The sequence below is a fragment of the Malurus melanocephalus genome, unplaced genomic scaffold (genome assembly GCF_030028575.1).
Source record: "Malurus melanocephalus ecotype Western Australia unplaced genomic scaffold, MMel_1.1 scaffold_90, whole genome shotgun sequence".
Taxonomy (NCBI): Eukaryota; Metazoa; Chordata; class Aves; order Passeriformes; family Maluridae; genus Malurus; species Malurus melanocephalus.
Genome location: NW_026623322.1, coordinates 2,156,159 through 2,175,328, shown reverse-complemented (window position 1 = coordinate 2,175,328; position 19,170 = coordinate 2,156,159). Strand labels below are relative to the sequence as shown.

Here is a 19,170-nt window from a genome sequence, read left to right as displayed (position 1 = left end):
GGCCGGGCTCTCTCCAACGCCCCGCGCCTCTTCTGCCCCCGGCGTGACGCCGTTCCCTCCCACAAGCGGGTCGGTGCCGGCGCTGGTGCGGCAGCGAGAGAGCCCTCGGCTCCTCCTGGCGCTGGAGCCTGCCGCSCCCGGCCCGCCGCGGTGAGGTGGGTGCGGCGGCGGCCCGGCACTTTGGCCCGGCTCCGTGCGGGAGCATTGTCTGTGTCCTCCCGGCGGGGCTCCAAGTGCCGGGAAAGGCGCTCTCCCGCTCTCGGCGTGGGGTTCGGAGCTTCGGGGCCTCTCTTCTTCACTACCTTCCCTCCCTTCCTTCCTCCCTCCCTCCTTCCTTGGCCGCCGCGGTCCGGGTGGGTGCGTGTCCCTGTTCCCAAGCCCCGCCGTATGTCCCGTGTTCCTCGGGCATTGAGTGCTGGCTGTTCCCAAAGAGTGTGTCATCTGTCCCAGCCCATGCGAGCCCTCCTATCCCAGGAAAGAAGGGGGAAGCTTGAAATGCTTCGGATTAGTTTTTTTTTTTTTTTTTTTTACGGGTCTGCGTAATCTTCTGGTGACGTTCATGTTTCCCGAGGGAAACTCGGAGAACAATTGTTTCTTTCCATGCTGTACTTTCGCTCTTGAGTTGAAAATAGGATCTTTAGCCTGGGGGTTTAAAGGTTGAATATAACTCAAGGCAAGGCACAGATTAAAGCTGGAATATGCCTGACCCTTACAGAGGCAGAACAAGAATGTAAATAATTTTGCGAAGCTAAAAAAGCAGTTTGCAATCTTTCTGCAATTTTCCTAGAGGTTTTTTTATCATCTAAAGACTGAATATGGACCCTGAAACCGAAATAAAGAAGCAAGTAAACCCCTTTTACTGCAATGTAAGTATTACTTACTGAAAATTGTAACKAATACGTAGTTATTTAGGTGGAACAAAGTTGTACTAAACCAAGTAAGAACGTTCTTTTTTTTTCTCTTGAGCAAGATTGATAAATAGCACTRGAGCTGAACTTATTTTGCTGTCTCTGTCATGTTTGACTTGAATGTGCATTGAGAATTGACTTACTAAAATGAATAATTTAAATAAAACTGTGTTTCTAAATAAAGACATTCTTTTAAAAGTGAAACATTAAATGCAGTTCCTGTTCAGAAAAAAAAAATAACCAAATTTCTGTGGTTGTCAGGCTAATTGCTGGTTTTTTTAAGGCATATTGAGATTTTTAGAGGAGAAGAAAATATTCAGGCTGATCTGTCTTTACTTATCCGCACGCTCTCACACAAAAAGGTGTTGTGAGATAGCTGCAGAGTACTGGAGACATCTGAATTTCTTACCTTATGTGGACATTCTGGTTCATTCCACTCTGTTTTAGTGGTCTTGGAACCTTATAAAATTCAGTTTTAGGAGGCTGCTCTAGTTTGTCTTTGAAGTAGTAGTAATTTTGTAGAACTTAACTAAACTGACAGTTCGGTAGTAGATCTGTTTGGTATCAGTGGTATTTTATTTCTCTTGGTCTGTGTGCGACRCTAGAAATACTTCTCTTTAATCTAGATATGCAAAATCTGGTGTTCTTCTGCATTAAACTTGCAGACTCACTTCATTGGAGGGAAACACAAGATGGTAAGATCAGTTTTTGAATGCACCTTTTGTCAGATTTTGCCAATTTATTTARCAATAGAATATGGGGYTTGAAATCTAGTTTTTAATGTGATRTTTGAAACATACAATTTCAGATGTTTAACTAGTTTTGCTAATTTACTGTCTTGTTTACCCTGATACAGTAGAACTTGATTTTGTAAATTAGTCCTGTCAGAATATATTAAAAATTTGTGTCTAGTAAGGACAAGACAGGAGAGTTCATGGCTGTTAATAAAGGCAGAATGGAATTACTTAAATCATAGAGAATCCTCAGGGAAAAAAGAGATGTTTTTCTCTTTTAATTTTCATGTAATTATTGTTCACCTGAGATAGTCTATGGTGTTGGCATTAATCTAATTTATTTTATATATAATGAAAGCTTTGCAYTGTTGTTTTTTGACTGTTAAGTGTCTTTCTTCCTTGTTGGTTGATGACTTGGTAACAGGTTGAAGAAGCATTGAAAGCTCACGGCATTGGTAAACGCAAGGCTGAAGAAGCATTGAAAACTCACAGCATCGGTAAGTGTAAGATTCTTTGCTTCCTATTGTGTTCTATACATTTATCTCCCCACCACAGTGTAGCTGTTCATGAAACAAAGGAGAAAAACACTTCCTCAAGATTTGTGTTTTCAGACTTGTTTTGTGTTCTTTAATGATAGAACTGCCTAATCAATCAGTAGTGTGAGCAAGAGGTGTGCAATGTTGATTAACAAGTGCTAGCTGGAATACTAAAAATCACCTACATTAAAATTTTGAGAAACCCTAAAGAATTCAAGATTTAAAATATACTTTAAAAAAAGCTATGCTTCTTAAAACATGTAGAAATACTGTATATACTCATTACTTGTTTTTGAAAAGGGGTTAATTTTCTTCAGCTAATTAAAATATTTTTAACACTTTTAATAGGTTTAATAAATATTTAAACCTGCCCTGGGTCTTGATGAACTGGTCTCGTTCCAAAAGGAGTGAAGATCTAATTGTGTTCACATTTAKTTTCCTACTTTGGTTTCATGATGCACCAAAATGTACTTACAGGTTTCTACAGTGTGCTGCTCCTAGAATTTAGTTTGAAAGTTGCTSTTCAAGTTAGACATAGTCATTGCACCTACCTTATCTGGGAATTTTTGTTTGTAGTGTAAAGGAAATTTAGGTGATGAAATATTCAGCAGCTGTATGCTGCTGAAATAAATGTCCTGAAATTACTGGATGCCCTGAAATGTTCAGAATCATTGAACTTGATTGATCTTCTTGTCTTCCTGCTTCATTGAATTGGTTGACATAAAATAACTTGGTTGTTGTTTGGTGCAAATGCTTTTTGTCCATCTTTTGGAGCATGGTGCTAATGACACCAGGGTCATGGGTGCAGTCCTTTTATGGTACTCAGTGATCCTTGTGGGTCCCTTCCAACTCAGAATCGTTTGTGAATCTGTGAAAAAAAAATCGCTTAGCACGTTCAAAACTAAACAAAGCTTAGTTTTCTTATGCAAAGTAAAATTAACAATTTTATTTCCACTTCTGTGGGATTTTTTTTTTGTTTTCTTTTGTTTTCTTATTTGTTGTTTTTCTTTCCCCGTTGAAACAGAAAGATGTTTAGGGAAGAAAGTGAAAATACCTGGAAGACTTCCTGATTTTGGTAAGAATATTTAATGCMTTCCCCCACACCTCCCCCCCTCCCAAAAAAAGTGGAAGAAATAAAAAAAATTTTGAGGTACAATATTACAAGTGATGTCCAGATCTTAGCAGGTCATTGGGAATTAATTTCTGTTTATTGTACTTTCAATCTGCGGTAATATTTTGTAATAACACAATTTTTGCAAAGCAAATGCTTTAAAAAGAGAGAAAATAGGATTGGGGGAATAATGCTTTGTCATAACTGACTTAATTTGTGATGTGGGACCATGGATGAGCAGGRATTCATTTGTATGTGAATTTCTTACAGTGCCACTTGAGACAGAGARCATTCATGGACAGACATTGGAAGAACAGCTTAATACGTGTAAAGATTCAGAACCTGCACTTGGTGAGGGCTTTTAAACTGTAATTGTTTGTTTCTGTGATGTTTACCTTTATAGAGTATGGRTTAGTTTTTTAAAATGTAAAATGAGGTAATTAGGTAATGTGTAMTAAAATCTTCTTATGGTTACACTGAGTAGCCAGTAGTTTGGTACGGAAGTGACAGATCTTAATGACAAAATAATTGGATTTGGYCTGGAATGTGTTTGGTTAGATATCTCATGTTGACTGTATTCTCTAGAAACAATCAGAAGTAATATGATAGAAATTAAATTGTCAGTACAGCTTTTTGCAGTACTCATAGGATAGACAGAAGTACTACTCATAGGATAGAGGRAAAAAGCAACTAGGGACATGTATTAGAATACATTCACTTCTAAATAGTTAAAACATAATAGTTGCTAGTAATTTTTTAAGGAATCRTTGAATCCTATATGGTAAACATAAGGCATCCTAAAAAAGTCAGCTTTGAACACCTTTGGTGATGTTTGGTGATGTGTTCAAAAAGTCTAGACACCCAAAAGATAAAATATCTGATGGTTCTAAAAGTCTTCACTGATGTATTTGATATTTGACCTTATATGTCAGTGCTTTTGCAACCAGCTCTGATAATTTGTTCCAGCAAACATCAAATTTCCTAACTTGTTTGGGTTTTTTTTCAATACAGGACTTAATTATATAATAGAATACCGATCAGAAGCCAATGTTCCTTTTCTCTATGAATGTCAACTATGCTGCTGTAAAGCAGGACTGAGTAACATGTTCATGCATGTTTGTGGTTCCAAGCACAGACTGGCATACTTGGTAAGTTTGTTTGTTTGTTTAAATGTAATGATTTAAGGAGAGAATTTGCTAGTCAAGCTTTGATTTTTTTAAAAAGTAGCATTAAGGATTTTTGCATAAGCTTTTGTGAAAATCTTTGTATTACAATTGTGCAACTGTGATGAATAGACTTAAAATTCTTATCAGTAATGTGTACGTTTGTCCATTGCTTGACACAGTTTTTAGTTCATTTTATTTTGGTCAACCAGTAATGAATTCGATTCATTACTAGAATTTGATTTTTGATTTTTGTATTATGTAAAAGAATGGGATCAATGAAGAAACTATCCCATCTTTCAGGTGCTTTAAAAGGAACATAATTATAAATGAACATGTTACATATTAGATAATAAACTGGGAGTTGGAATCAGGGGGGAAAAAACAACTCATATTCTGTTTTGAGTCTRGACAAGCCATGTGAGTTCTGTTGCCTGTTTTATGACAATTGGCAAAGCTTTWGAGGTTCATGTCAGCTCACAAACATTCAAACACATTATTTTCAATATGTTCAGAGAAATAAGGCTGTCCAGTCTTTGAATGTTTAGTTGAGTATATTKGCCTTAGGATGGGCTTCAACAAAACTGAATAAGCAATATTTTGAAAAATATTTTGATACTTCCCATAAAGGTTTCTCAAAATTGTATTCCACATACCTTAAAGTATGTGGAACTGAGTTCACATAGTATTTTGGKCCAGTTTTAGGCCTAATGTTGGGTGTGCTGCTATGAATTTGCAGTGATGTCTTCTATAAAGACCATGCTGTTTCTGGCCATTAATTCAGATRTACATGCTGAGTTTTGATGTTCTCAGCTACTGTATTTCTTGCTTACTTGGAACTGTTTCCTCCAGTTCTGCATCTTACTCTTTTTAGCTGCATCTGTGATAAATTCTTAAATACTATAAAAATATAATAATTCATGAAGGATAACTTTTAAGTCATGCATCTGAGATCGATTAACCCTAGGCAGCAGAAAAGGCAGGAGACTAAATGACTGGAATCTGCTTTGCTAAAAAAAGAGCCTGGGGGTCCTGGTGGATAACAAGCTCAAGTTAAGTGTACCTTTGTGTCAGTGAAGGCTAACAGCAAGGTGAGCTATACTAAAAAGGGTACAGCCAGTAGATCAAAGGCAGTGATTATTGCCTAGTTCTTGATCCTTGCTAGGCCATGTCCAGAGTATTGTGTTCAGTTTTGTCCTGCAGCAGAAAGGAAGCTATTTATGAAATTGAGCTAGTCCAGTGGAGAGCTGCCGAGATAGTCAGGGGGCTGAAGCGCACCTGTATGAAGAGAAGTTAAGGTAATTGGGTTTGTTCTGACTGGAGAAAAAAAGTATCAGAGGGATCTAATAGTAACCCTCCAGTRCCTCAGAGGAGGTTATTAAGAAGGGGGAACCAAATCCTTTATAGAACTTATTGGCAGGAACATAAACTGAAGCACAGGGCTTTCCTACTTGACATAAAGAAGTTTTTCACTGTGAGGGCAGTCAAGCATTGGAGCAGCTTGTAGACTCAAAGCTGCAAAGCCCTGTGCAGCCAGTTCAGCATTCAGAGTCAACCCTGTTGTGTGCTGATCATTCAGCTTCAGTTCCCTGAATTATCCTGTGATTCTATGCATAAACATTTTAATAAGTTCTGCAATATATATGTAGAAGTTGATTTATGTCTCTTGATTATTAACTGTGGTGGAGTTGTGTGACTTAAGGACTTGCATTTATTTTCTAGAAACAACATTATCCAGAGATAGCACAGTCTGATGAATTTAAGGGTAAAGGCTCTGAACTGAACAAAAGAGTTAGGCAAGTTGGATTAACAATTGAGAAGAAAGAAGGGAGAAAACAAATACAGGTACATTTATCTTAAGAATTCCAGAAGCTTTATATTCAATAAAGAAACAAAGAATGTAATTTCTGTTACGGTGGGCAGATTTGCTTTGGATGGTAGGGGAAGCTTGCTTTTTTAACTTCTATTACAGGTGCTTTTTGTCATTTTAGTAATTCTTCCAAGATTATTCTTTTAAGTCTTAACAGAAATTTATTTGTGGTAAATAAGTATCCAGGTAACCAACTTACTGACTTTTTTAATGTCATTTAAGGGACTACACACATGTGTTTTACACTACTGGTCGTATATTCATTAAAAAAAGATTAATGCTGATGAAATATCTATGGAGTAATTTTATTCTCAAAATAACTAACATAAAAGGGTTTCATTTTTAGGTTGTTAAAGGTGCTCCAACAATGAGGAGGAAATGGCAAGAATGTAAGTGTCCTCAGAGGGGTGTAAATTGTCCATTTCTAATTTGATCCTCCTTTGATCTGAATCAGACCAGGGTAGTCTCTGCAGTGCCAGATACTCACACGCATTTTGGTGAACTGAACAAAAGGAGGAGGTTGGGGCTCTGTGCATTTATTTAATTTGCRGTACAGAAAATCACTCAGAGTTCTTAAACCACAGCTATAACTCTTATCTCTGGAAGAAAATTTTCTGTTTTACTAGCCATTGATGCTCACAAAATTGTAGGAATGTGTGAGGAAAGTTATCTGTGAGGCTTCCCCACTCAGTTTAATGTTTTAAAACTCATTGTAGTACAATGTTGTCCAGGTGGATAGGCAGTTTGACTGCATGCCACCTGAGGGAAAGGCTAAAACTTGCTATGGGACCCTCATTCCATGAAAAATAAAGATTTGAATTAAAACCAATGTACTTAATTTTAATGTATATTAGTATGTAAATGGTACCTTAAAATAGCTCAGTAGAAGTAATGAGATGATCTAGATTAGCAGTGTCGTACTCCAAAGAGGAAAAATATCCATTTTGGATCTAGAAAAGTAGTTTGAAATAAGTTGAGTCCTGTGCAGATTAGATTTCTTGACTGTAACCTGTTGGGTACTGTGTCTAATTTTGCATGTGACTTTGTGGCATTTTACTACATTTATAGTATTTACGTATTTTAAGAAATGCAAGTATGTAATTATAACCAGGGTAAAAATACGTTAAACTTCATTTCTGATTTGTGTTCATATTTAATATGCTTTCACATAATAATGCTTAGAAGATTATTCTTAGTGTTTATAAGTACTATTGCACAGAAACAGAGCTAGGTGAGATTGAAGTGCAGTAGTTAAAACTGTCTTCTATCAGGATAATGTCCATTGTGCTACATTTCAAGCATGTTTGTTTAGTTCTTCATTCAGATGACAACCCTTCAAAAGCTAAAGTTCAGCATGTGGATACAGCCCTTAGTAACACAGAAAAAACAGATAATAAAAATAAAGATGGGAAACTGACAGACCCTACTCAAGGTTAGAGGAAAATTGCTTTTATTGGTTTTTTTTTAAACTTTCACCAGTGCATGAATTATTTACTATGTATGTGCCTGTTCATAGCTTCCACAGCTGAGTTATAGAGGTGAATRTGCAGTTCTGTGGATGGCCTTGAGGTCTGTGACAAAGGAAAGAGTAATCCCAGTGTTTGTGAAGAGAACATTCTACTTATACCGATTTTTTTAGGTGCAATTTTTATTTTATTTCTTCGTGAGATACCTTACTGCTACCTTTAGGTTTGATTGATGTCTTTAGAAGTTTTTTTTGTTTAGAATAAATTTGAAATTGAAACATTGGAAAAACATTACTTAATATACTTTTTTATTGTTTTAGATGAAAATAATGTTCAAGAAGAAAATGAAAAGAGTCAGAAAGAACAGGCAAAACTAGACAAAAGGATTGAACCTAATAATGCTATTGAAAGCAGCAAAGGCAACAACTCAGAAAGGTAAACAAAACCCCCCCACCTTCAAACCCACTTAACATAATGAAAATGTTGCACATGACAATTGTCTATATTACATTTGCATAGTAAAATCCATGTCTTCTGAAACTGTGCTCAGCTGTAAACTTATGTCATCAGCAGAAAACCTGGTATATGTAAAGTGACGTGAGACTTTGCTCTGGATACAACTGGCTTTTGTATTTAATTGTTAYCTTTAAAGTGTAATTGTCATGTGCTGCTCAAAATGTTCAAAAAGAATGTTTCCTCATGGTTTAAAAGTGCCTCTGTTACAAGTTATATCACGTAATTAGGGTGGTATATGAACTGATTTTGGAAGGGTAAGACAATCAGTAATAGCTGTAACAATTGGGTTTACTTTACAAATGATTCCGTGGTGGAATAAGTGATCTGAAGGAACAGTTGTGTTCTACAACAGTGAGACTGCACTTGCTGCTTGTGAGCATCTTATTGGTAACAGAATTGTGAGTTCAGTTTGAACTGTCAGCCTTTTTGTGAGGGGGGCATCCCCAACATTGATCATCTTTGTGCAGCACCAGGAACCACAGAAGGGCACTCGGTAAGGGATAGACATGGATCAACCCCAACACAGGACTTCGTTCCAACAGTTTAGTTACTTGGTTTTGCTCTTAATGACATTCACTTGAACTGTGTTTTAACTTTAGACCAGTTATCTCTCTCCCATACATGGAAGGCTAACACCTTTTGCTTGTTTATTTTTAAAACAGAAATTTTCATGTTCCTGAAATACATTTTTGTAGGACTTACCTCTCTGTGTGGTAACCATTATGGGAAATGATCAGTTGAAACCAAATTTAAGTCCAGGTTTATGAATCTTTGTGGTTTTTTACTGGCTTTCAAATAACTAACAGTTCTAAATCGGAACTAGTTTGTGAAAACATGAAGAATAGGAAATGAATAAAATCTCATCTATCCATCCACATCTGGAAATGCTATTGTCTATTTCTACCTGATACTGATCCTCATTTTGCAGTCTTGTACTTCTAAATTTTAAGAACAATTTCATTTGGAAAATCACTTAATGTTGTTCTTTTAATCTGGTTCAGATAGATCTATCAGAGAGATAAGATAGTTCAGATATCCTTGAGATAGATGATAGATCATGATCCTGAGTGACAAYGAGCAGCCAAGTGTTTCAGCGAGAGACTGATTTGGCAGTTATTTACTAAATTAGGACTTGAGCTTATTTCTTTACTGTTTATTTTTGTCAGACTATACTGAGAGATAAGAACTCAATATATAGTTTCTTAAAAGAATTAAGATCAGATCATTGAGAATTAAGATCATTGACAGCTTATTTCCGCTTAAAGATTCTGTAGTATCTGTCTGAGAATTTCTATTACTCCTTAATTCTTTGTGGTTAAGTTTCTGAACAAACAGTCATCTGAAGGTGTAAATTACTTCATCATCATCTGCTTTTACTAAACTTCTGATTCCTAAGTAAGATTTCAAGGGAGGGGAGGTCTTAGGCTTGGCAGTCATATGGTTTTGGTTAATTTAAGAAACACCAGCCATTTTCAGCCCTGATTCCTGGGCTTGCAAAGGGATGGAATATATCTACAGTAGTTGTAATGCCAGAACAACATAAATATGGGTTAGGAATGTTTAGCCATATGAATCTTTATATGCCCAGTATTTGCATGGCTGCATTGTAAAACGCTGATTTTTATAGCTGAATTTTTTAAAGGCAATTTTGTGAAGCACTGATAAAAATCCTCCTATAATTAGGAGCCTTGTCTCTGCAGTATGTAAAAAAATCTTACAGCTATTACAACTGATGTCAAGCTTTTTTATTAGCACTGGGTTTTAGAACCTACATGCAGATAATCACAATAAAAAAAACCCAAAACTCATAAATAATTTTAATGGTGATCTGGGATGACTGGGATTTCTCTGAGGAAATAATATGTGACCTTTGTTTCAGAATGTGTCAGAACCACTGTAGTAGTAGTAGTGTGTCAGGAATTTAAAGTGATTATCATTTATTGGCTGGCTATACATTTTTGCTGGATCAGCCAACTGAATGTTTTATTTATCTATTTTAAGGTGTGAGATCAATAAACAATCGGAGGAAGAAAACAAGGAACTTGAGGTGAATATTTTTCTTTTGATGGGGTTACTCCACTTCCCAAATAGTTGGGGAAGTAATTAATACATGATTGGCAGAGGTGTTTGCTTACTCAAATTAATATTATTGACAATAAATCAGCTACAAAGTTGTTAAGGCAAAACCATTGTCAACAAGGTTTTTTCCCACTTTGTTATGAAAACCTATGTACACTTTTCATAACAGCACAACAATTTGAATTTTAGAATAACCATAATTATTACTGTTTATTTGTATTTATCGCACAGAATAGGTTTCTAGACCTCTTTCTTTTTGTTTTAAACAGCAAGAATTTACAGCAAATTCTGAAGAATTCACTAGTCAAGAAGAACTGTTGGGTTATTTGGTGAGTGTTAAATCCCAGCTTGCAAGGCAATTTTTGGAAGAAAAAAAGAATCACTGATTTGCTAAGCTGGAAATGTAGCAAGTAATGAAAGCCAAAATGTAGGCAATCTGGTAATCTAACAGATTGTCATTTTGCCAGAAGGCAGGATACAGAATAAAATGAATGTCACTGAATTTATAATGGATCTATTAATTCTGAAGTTTCTAGACATTCTTTTTGCCATAGTATTGGTTTACTGTCAGAGGAATGACTTGCACTGAAATTTTTTTTTTCAACCATGGCTTAGCTTCACTCCTTAACTACATGGTTAGGTAATACAGCCTTTTAAAACTTTTTTTTTCTCCTTTGTTTCCATAACTGGTCCATGATTTTTGAATGAGGAATTTGGAAAGATGTTATTCCATAATGGGAGGAAGCAGAATGAAGACAAATATTTGAGATATGTAGAAAGGAAAGAAGAGATTTTTAAGAAATAAAATGCAAGTTGTGTATTTTAGACAGGGTTCCCCCCTGACCTGGACAAAAAAGCTGGAACTACAAAAACCTGCCTGTTCCCTCTCTAAAGTAAGTGTCAGAACACCAGAACTCTGTTCAGTTGTTGAAAATGTGTATTATGTACACATGCACAGCAGTGATACAATCAGTAAGAGTAACCTGTCACTTGCCAGTTAGATGTATCAATAATAATTGTGGTCTTGCTCACTGAAATAGTGATTTTCGTAAAAGCACTGGTGACAAACTCAACAAAAATGTTTACTGATAATGGCTTGACTGATCTGCATGGTAATTTAGGCACTATTGATGATCATTAAATGCTTTTTTCCTTTTTTTTATAGGGAATTATTAAGTGTGGGGATTGCACCTTGTTAGTAAAACTTGATTTTGTTTTGAGGAATCTTCTTGCTTTTCATTGTCACCTTCAAAGAAAACAGGACTGTTGGGAATGTGATTGGAACAATGCTCTGTTTTGGAAAGTTTGAAAATTATGTGAATTTAGAATCTACAGTAATTTTTTCAAAAGCTGCATTAAATGTTTCTGTTGTTGGATTCAAAGGTTTCTTATGTGGTGGAAAGTAATTTTAGAGGTATCTTTTTTACACTTGCTGTTCATATGCTGTAAAGCTGTCCAATGATTATCCATACTGTATTTCTTTTATTACCTCATAGCAAAGATATCCTTGCCACAATTTAATCTTTTTTTTGCAGCTAGCTTTTGGCAAGATCTTCATTAAATATAACTTGTGCAAACCAGAAGAGATCAATACTATTAGAGTTAAAAATGCAATATAATCCCTGTTACATTGTCTAACACAAACTTAATGCTAGGTTTTTATTACTTCTTTTATATTGTCGGGAGTGTTTAAAGGTGTTTGGTTCTAATCCAGAGGACTTTGAGCTGTTAGGACAGACCGGAGTCCTGTTTACTTTTGTTCTGTTTCAGCAGAACTTTCTTGGTGTAGGCAAGAGGGTGACACATGTAGCTTTCTCTGTGAGTGCTGTTAGTACTAGAACTTGCTACCGTAGTAGAGCTTCAACAGTTTCAAGACTGCTTTTTCCTTAGGCTTTTAGGGAAGAAGAAGGTTAATGTAAAGGCAAGGCAGCATGCAATTGTAAATTCAGTAAAGCATTCTGGCTTTTTGCTACGTTCCAGAGAAATGGGTTACTTATATTACCTCAGAGAAGGTGTACACACATTCATTTGTATGCAGGCGTCTTGGAAAGAGATCAAAATACTTAGGGAAGAGCATTACATTCCTTATATTTCCAGGCATATTTTTGTGTTGTTCCTTTTTCAAATGATTGTGTTGGGTAGCTGCATCTTCCTTCTCTTAGGATTCTCTTTCATTCCACTTTCTTGTCCCCCATTTATGGGTTTAAAAACAAAAACTGTATTTGCTTTGTAATTTCAGCCAAATCTGACAGAAAGATAGAGACAGAGAAAATGAGGTTCCTGCAGGTTTGTTTATAAATTGTGTTACTTAAGTTTTTCAGAGGAAAAATGTTTTATTGTCTGTTGGTTTGGTTTTTTTTTTTTTTTTCCGTAGCGAAGTTTTGAGATACTGAATGAAGATGATGCTTCATTTATCCTGAAAGTTACACAGACTCTCACAAATGCACTGGTGGAATATCGTCAGCAGGCTGCATCAAACAAGGTATTGCAGATTTTTGTTTTGGCTTTGCTCTACAAATCTGTGGATTCCTGTGATTGTGCATTATGACAGATGATCCAATAAAAGAAAATTGCTGGAGATTGTATTGTAAGTTTAGCCTGTTAAATACTTGAATTTTGATAGTGATGGTAGGGTAAAATTTTAGCTTTTTTGTCTTAATAATTGCTGTTTAACAGTGCTTGCTAATAGAAAGTAAAAATCATCTTTTCACTTATTTCCTGTGCTTTTCCTTACATCTAAATTTTTCTGCTACTTTTGCCCCTTTTTAATTCGAACTTAAGCTTTTCTCATCTCTGCTGACTTGCCTAGCATTCCTATTCTGTATCCCGTTTCTGTTCCGAGGCTTTACTTCATTCACCATGTAATCACACATCAGTGACATGAATTTCTTTTCTTATTCACCTTCTGATCTTACTCTTGGGACTGTTCTCCTTGAGGTCTTCTTTCACTATTAGAAAACCACTTTTTCCCTTCTCTGCTATTACTTGTGACTGACTTATCTTTACATAGGTAGTACACATGAAGGTGTTTTGAGTACTTCTTTGAGGCTGCTGACATGTTACAAAACAACGAAGTCCTAACTGAAGTAACTTTTAACCTACAAGTTGTTGAAGATCAGAATGTTTTCCCACATTAGGCCTTGTTAATATTCTAAAGTGTGATCTTTCAACTGGTAATTTTTTTAACTAAATCTTTTGAGTATTAAATGCTTCCTYTTTAGATCTGGCAAGTTGAGAATTAGGCTCAATAAGTATGATTTCATTGCCTAATAATGAACTTTTTCATTGAGAGATACCACAGACACTGTATACACAGAAGATATTAGCTCTATGATTTTCAAAGAAATACTTGATTTTTCAGATTTGGTAGCAGAAATACTGGTCTTTTATTTGGTTTGTGATCATTAAAAATSTAGTAGTTCATTCTTTCAAGAGATTGTCCTGATGAGATTCTGGGTTTTTTTTGGGCTTTTTTTTTGAAACTCATAGGACCACTCAGATGCTGGATATAATGGAGAAGCAGCATTGGAATATTGCACAGAACAGTCTGACCCAACTTCAGCAGATATTAGTGACTCTGACACTGGTAAYGTTCACTTTGCAGTCTTTAATGTGRTTTAATCTTAACACTSAACCTTGCATAAATGATAGTGAGCCTTTTCTTCTTGCTKTTCTRAAAGYAGACCTCAAGTGTCAAGTAGCACARATTAATCCTTTTGGGGTCTTTTCCCCATCCTTTACTAATATTAGAAATTGAAAACTACTAAAAACATTGATCCTATTTAACTGTAGGGTTTGGGGAGAAACTGAGTTAGTACCTATTGTGACTTTCATGACTTCAAAGGGAACTGTTTCTAAGGAGACTTTCAAAGTTTCTTTGGGTTTTTTTCCCCCCAATATTTTTTCCTTCCTTGATGGAGGAAATGTTTCCTGCAGGTGTAGTAGAAAGTTATATGGTAGARGATGGATAATTCTTTTTAATATCTGAATGTTGGAGCTACTTTGGCCTTGGTATTTCTGATTAATTTTTGCAAAGAATCCTGKATTTCTTGGAGGTAATTTCCTTCTGATACAAATAAATGGCTATTTTTCTCAAACACAGGAAGTACAATCCTATGCTTGGAAGGGCAAGATACCCAGAATATTAGTGAAGCTATTTTTATGATCTTTTTTTTCTGTGTGTGTCAATTTTCTACTTTTTCTAGAAAGTTTAGCTTTTGAAAACCTCAGTTATTACAATGCTAATAAAAAAAACAAAACACGTGGTGACTTAGAATACATGAAATTTGAAGCTTTCATTCCATTTTTTAAAGCATAATGGAAATAGCTTTCACCTACCTCCCCACGTTTGYTTCTCCAGGATTTTCTGTATCTGGAAAGCATTCCTGACTCTCAGTTGTTTCAAAATTTAGCCAAGTCAGATGTGAACCTTACCAGCAATGCTGCTGTGCCAGACTGGAAACACTTAYTTTAAAAAGCTCTCTTTARAGAAATATGTAATGAAGGCTCTTCAGAATCCTCTCTTACTGAAAAACAGCATTTCCCTTCTTTAGACTACTCAAGCAGCCGATCAGCTAAGCAATTCKTATCGGTCAATGAAGATGAACCCCAAAACTTTTCAACTGCCTCTTTGGAAACAGCATGTGAGAGCAACATCACAACTGAATTTTTGAACAGTGTAAGAAATATGAATGCTGAGGAAGTKTCTGCCACCCTACACAGAATAGCAGCATCAAATCCAGCTTTCAGAGGTAATTTGCATATSCATGTATACACACACAAACACACATATATAAAAATATACATAATATCATTTATTACCTCTGTGAGTAATTAAGGACTTACATAGGTTGAAGAACTTTAAGGTATTAAGGAGGACCAAAGAGACTTCTTTTTTCCCACCCCTTTAACTTTTGCAGGATCCAGTTTAGGAATGGTAATTCAGAATGTCTGTCTGCCTTCCCATAAAGGCATTAATAATTGCTGATTTTTGGTCTTTTTTTTAATTCTTCTCTCATTTGTGCTGAGTAACATTTACATGGCAAGAAACAGTAAACTAAAACCAAACATGCTGTTATTAGAAAAAAGCAGAATCTTTTCTGTGCTACAAGTGGAGAATTGCTAGTTTTGTGAATACCAACAATGTTTTTTATTTACTGGTCCGTGAAGRAACTGTATTTGCACAGTAACATAAAAATAATAATGAATCAGGGACAAGCAGTCTTTTTTTGCTTACAAGTTTTTAATAAATGTCAGCTATTAAACCTTCCCACATCTTCAGTCAACCACTACCCTTTCTTCAGAAGTTTCCTGTGTCCTTCTAAGCTTCTCAGAGTATGTTTAGAATGATAAAGGTTAAAAAAAGAACATTGAAGATAAGTACATYGTAGGAAAGCTTACTGTTTCCAGGCACATTCTGGTTGTTCTCAGTTAAGGTACCTTTTTTTAATAAGGAAAGATTCAAAACTCATCTCAGCATCTGAATGTTTCAGTATAACTTGTGTTTTTAAATGAATTTTACAATAAATGAGCTTATTTTCTGATTTTGTTTGTTTGTTTATTTGCCTTTAAGGAATTGATATTCCGAATGTTATAAGGATCCTGACTGAAAGTGGAACTCTGAGGGGACCAAGCAATGGYAGCATACAGTGACATGATAGTTAATAGAGATAATGTAGCAATGTTTACTTTCTGTAAGTTTGTTGTTTACTTCATATGACCTCAATTGAGTTTATTTTGTTATGTTTAAGTTTTGTAAAGTGTTTTTTAAATTAAATTAATAACTTGGTCTTGATATTGTTATTTATTTCTCCATTTAGCTGAAAGTTCTTTACTGTGGAAAGGTTTTAGAGCTCATGTTTCTTCTTTCCAAGTTAAAACAGATTTTTAACAGTGATAACTTGTTTTCTTCAATATTATTAAATACTSTATCTTGACAGTCTGATCTTTTCTTATTGTTGGTACTTTTACAAAGAATTATCAACAGAATGAACTACTGCACTCAAAAGTACAAATTCATCTTACAACAAATACTTGGAAGTTATTCCCTGTGGCTGCTGAGCTTGACTCAAAAGCCTTTGTAATCAAAAACCCTTTCCTATATAAGGGTTATGAACTGGTCTCCGTATTTTTTTTAATAAGATGAAAAATAATAATAAAAAGTCAGTGCTGTCAGTCTAGTGCTGAGATGAGAAGTGCCTGGATTATAGGAAGCATAGAAGCTTCAGCAAAGTCAGTAGAAGTTAGGTATGTTTTGCAAATTTAGGGATATAGCCCAATAGGTGTAACCAGGCTCTAGTTAAGAGGCACTGATGTGGTGGCAAAACTATCTTTTGTCTTCTTTTATCCAATCAGTATGAGAATGAAATGAAAGCTGGCTTATACTGCCCTTCAGGCTCTTCTAATGTGAGCTTTTACCAACTAAAGTAGTATTGGTTTAGACTGAATGTAAATGTCTATATATTAATGACTTCTACTTTTGTAGGATGGTGGAAAAAAAGTTTTGAATGGTTATAAATTAGTGTGCTTGGGRAAAAAAAAATTAAAGTGAAGTTGTGTAATTTAAATTCACTTCCTGCTTGTGATGCTGGGTAGCATTCAGTGCTTCTAATTAGAGCTCTTCAGCTTTGCAGCCAAATACTGGTATAATTTAGACATGCTGAGGCCAGATGGCAAATGAACTTTTTAATGTTAACTTACWTTTTTTTGAGATCTGGATGGAAATTGAAAATCCTCATCTTGATGGTTTCACATCAYATCATGGAATGCAAGATGCAATAAAGCTAAGGTAACAAAGCAGCAACGAAATTTTTTAGTTTTATACTGTGAAGACAGGAATGAAAACAGTTCACAGCCAAATTAAAACACTGTTTTAAAGAAASTCTGGGGAATTTCTGGAATGCATCTAAATCTGTTCTTATCAGAGGCAGAGATGGAACCAGAGTTCTTACGGTTCATTTACTCTGTAAAGGAACAGTGTTAATGYCTGCTTAATGAAGGTTAACTTAATCAGTAAAAATCTGAATTCTGAAAATAAAAACAGAAACATCTTTTTCCTGTTTGTTTTCAAAGTGCAGGACAATCTTTGTATTAAAATAATAAAAGCAGAATATTCAGCTGTTGTAAACAGCCATCTCTGGGACAGYATATTTTTCTTCTTACTGTGAAATCATTCCTAGTGTAAATAAAGTTACAATTAAGTTGAAATAACTGAGATTTAAGGTGGGTTTTTTTTGGTTGGGTGCCAGAGGAGCATGCTGAAAAAGAAAAGACCCCTCTATCTGTAGCACACTGACATAAAATGGTTGAATGGTGTGCTGCAGAGTGCTGCTGCACCTCTCAAAAACAGTTGAGAAACCTGAACTATGTAAGAGTATGAAGTGTATACATCTGGAAATGTTTTCAAAGAACACAGTCCAATAAAACCTGTGCAGCTGTACAATTGTTTTGGCTTTTTTTTCTTTCTTAGCTGGTGCAATTAGAGGCTGAAAAAGCATTGTATTATTTTGTTTTTGTATCTGCCTCTGTTTTGTGATGGCTTGGTGTGTTCTTATACTAACGGAAAATATATATTTRTATAAATATTTGTTCCAAAACAGGTTTTAATATTTTACWTGTGCCAGTATTGCAGAGTAAGAAGAAAAAGGCATTATCTTTACTGATAATAATTAAATAATGCTGTTGACTATTTAATAGTATATATTTTGGTTTCTTACAGTAAGAGCCAGGCAGACTTAATAAGGTAACTAGAGAATTAATAAAATTAAAAGTTAAACAATAACAAGAAAATTTAAACCAAGAGAAAATTAATTTTTCTTAAAGCTTTATCTTGGTTTTATACATTGTGATGAGACCAGAGAGCTTCAAGGAAATGATTTTTCACAAAAAGCTGCAGACCTCCTCACAGAAGGCAGAAAAGGGGAAAGGAGAGAGGTGTTCACAGGTTAAATGACAGGAAATGAAAAGTTTAGAGTGTGCCATCATAGAGTTACTGTCTGGTGTGAAGTGAGACTATCTCTGTTCTAGACAGGGATGGAACATCCTCCTCCTTTGTAGCTTCCTGGGTCTCCCACGGTTTTGCACTCTCTAATATGGGAATTGATTACCCCTGTGGAGCAGCAAGTTTTATATAGGTATGCACATACAAAAATGTGTAACATGCTYGATGCTTTATGTGTGAAATAATAACCTCATACATGTGAAATAATAACAATAACCTCAAATGTCAATGCTGACTCTGCAGTGCCTTCACTGGAAAAAATCACTGAATCAATTAGGTTGGAAAGACCTCTGAGATCAAGTCTAACCCATCAAACACCACCTGACCAAACATCACTGTGTCAACTACACCATGGCACTGAGTCCCACATCCTGTCTTTCCTTGGTCACCTCCAGGGATGGTGACTCTAACACCTCCCTGGCCAGTCCATTCCAATGTTTACCCTTTTCTGTGGAGAAATTCCRCTTGATGTCCAACCTAAACTACCCCTGGCAGAGCTTAAGACTGTGTCCTCTTTTCCTGTAGGTGCTTCCCTGGGAGAAGATGCCAACCCACACCTGGCTACAGCCTCCTTTCAGGTGGTTGTRGRGAGTGATAAGGTCTGCCYYGAACCTCTTTTTSTCCARGTTAAATAACCCCAGCTCCCTCAGCTGTTTCTCACAGGACTTGTGCTYATCTCAGTACTGATTATTATCAATGCGTTCGTGTTGTCTGCTGTAGCGCTGGAGCAGCCACTCTTCAGGGGAAGGGAGTACATCTYCACAGAACCACAGAATAAACCGAGGTGG

At 35.7% G+C, this 19,170-nt stretch overlaps 1 protein-coding gene across 1 annotated transcript; it reads left to right on the top strand.

Annotated features, from left to right (window-relative positions):
- The first annotated feature begins 518 nt into the window (after positions 1 to 518).
- Positions 519 to 18,116, top strand: LOC130574867 (uncharacterized). Its single transcript, XM_057368353.1, has 16 exons — positions 519 to 866; positions 1,535 to 1,603; positions 2,067 to 2,139; positions 3,203 to 3,253; positions 3,560 to 3,640; positions 4,301 to 4,437; positions 6,175 to 6,297; positions 6,669 to 6,711; positions 7,635 to 7,754; positions 8,109 to 8,223; positions 10,306 to 10,351; positions 10,653 to 10,712; positions 12,758 to 12,865; positions 13,873 to 13,969; positions 14,937 to 15,134; positions 15,956 to 18,116. Exons 1-16 carry the CDS (start codon positions 816 to 818, stop codon positions 16,033 to 16,035), a joined length of 1,452 nt encoding a protein of 483 aa, XP_057224336.1. The 5' UTR covers positions 519 to 815; the 3' UTR covers positions 16,036 to 18,116.
- Positions 18,117 to 19,170: the final 1,054 nt, after the last annotated feature.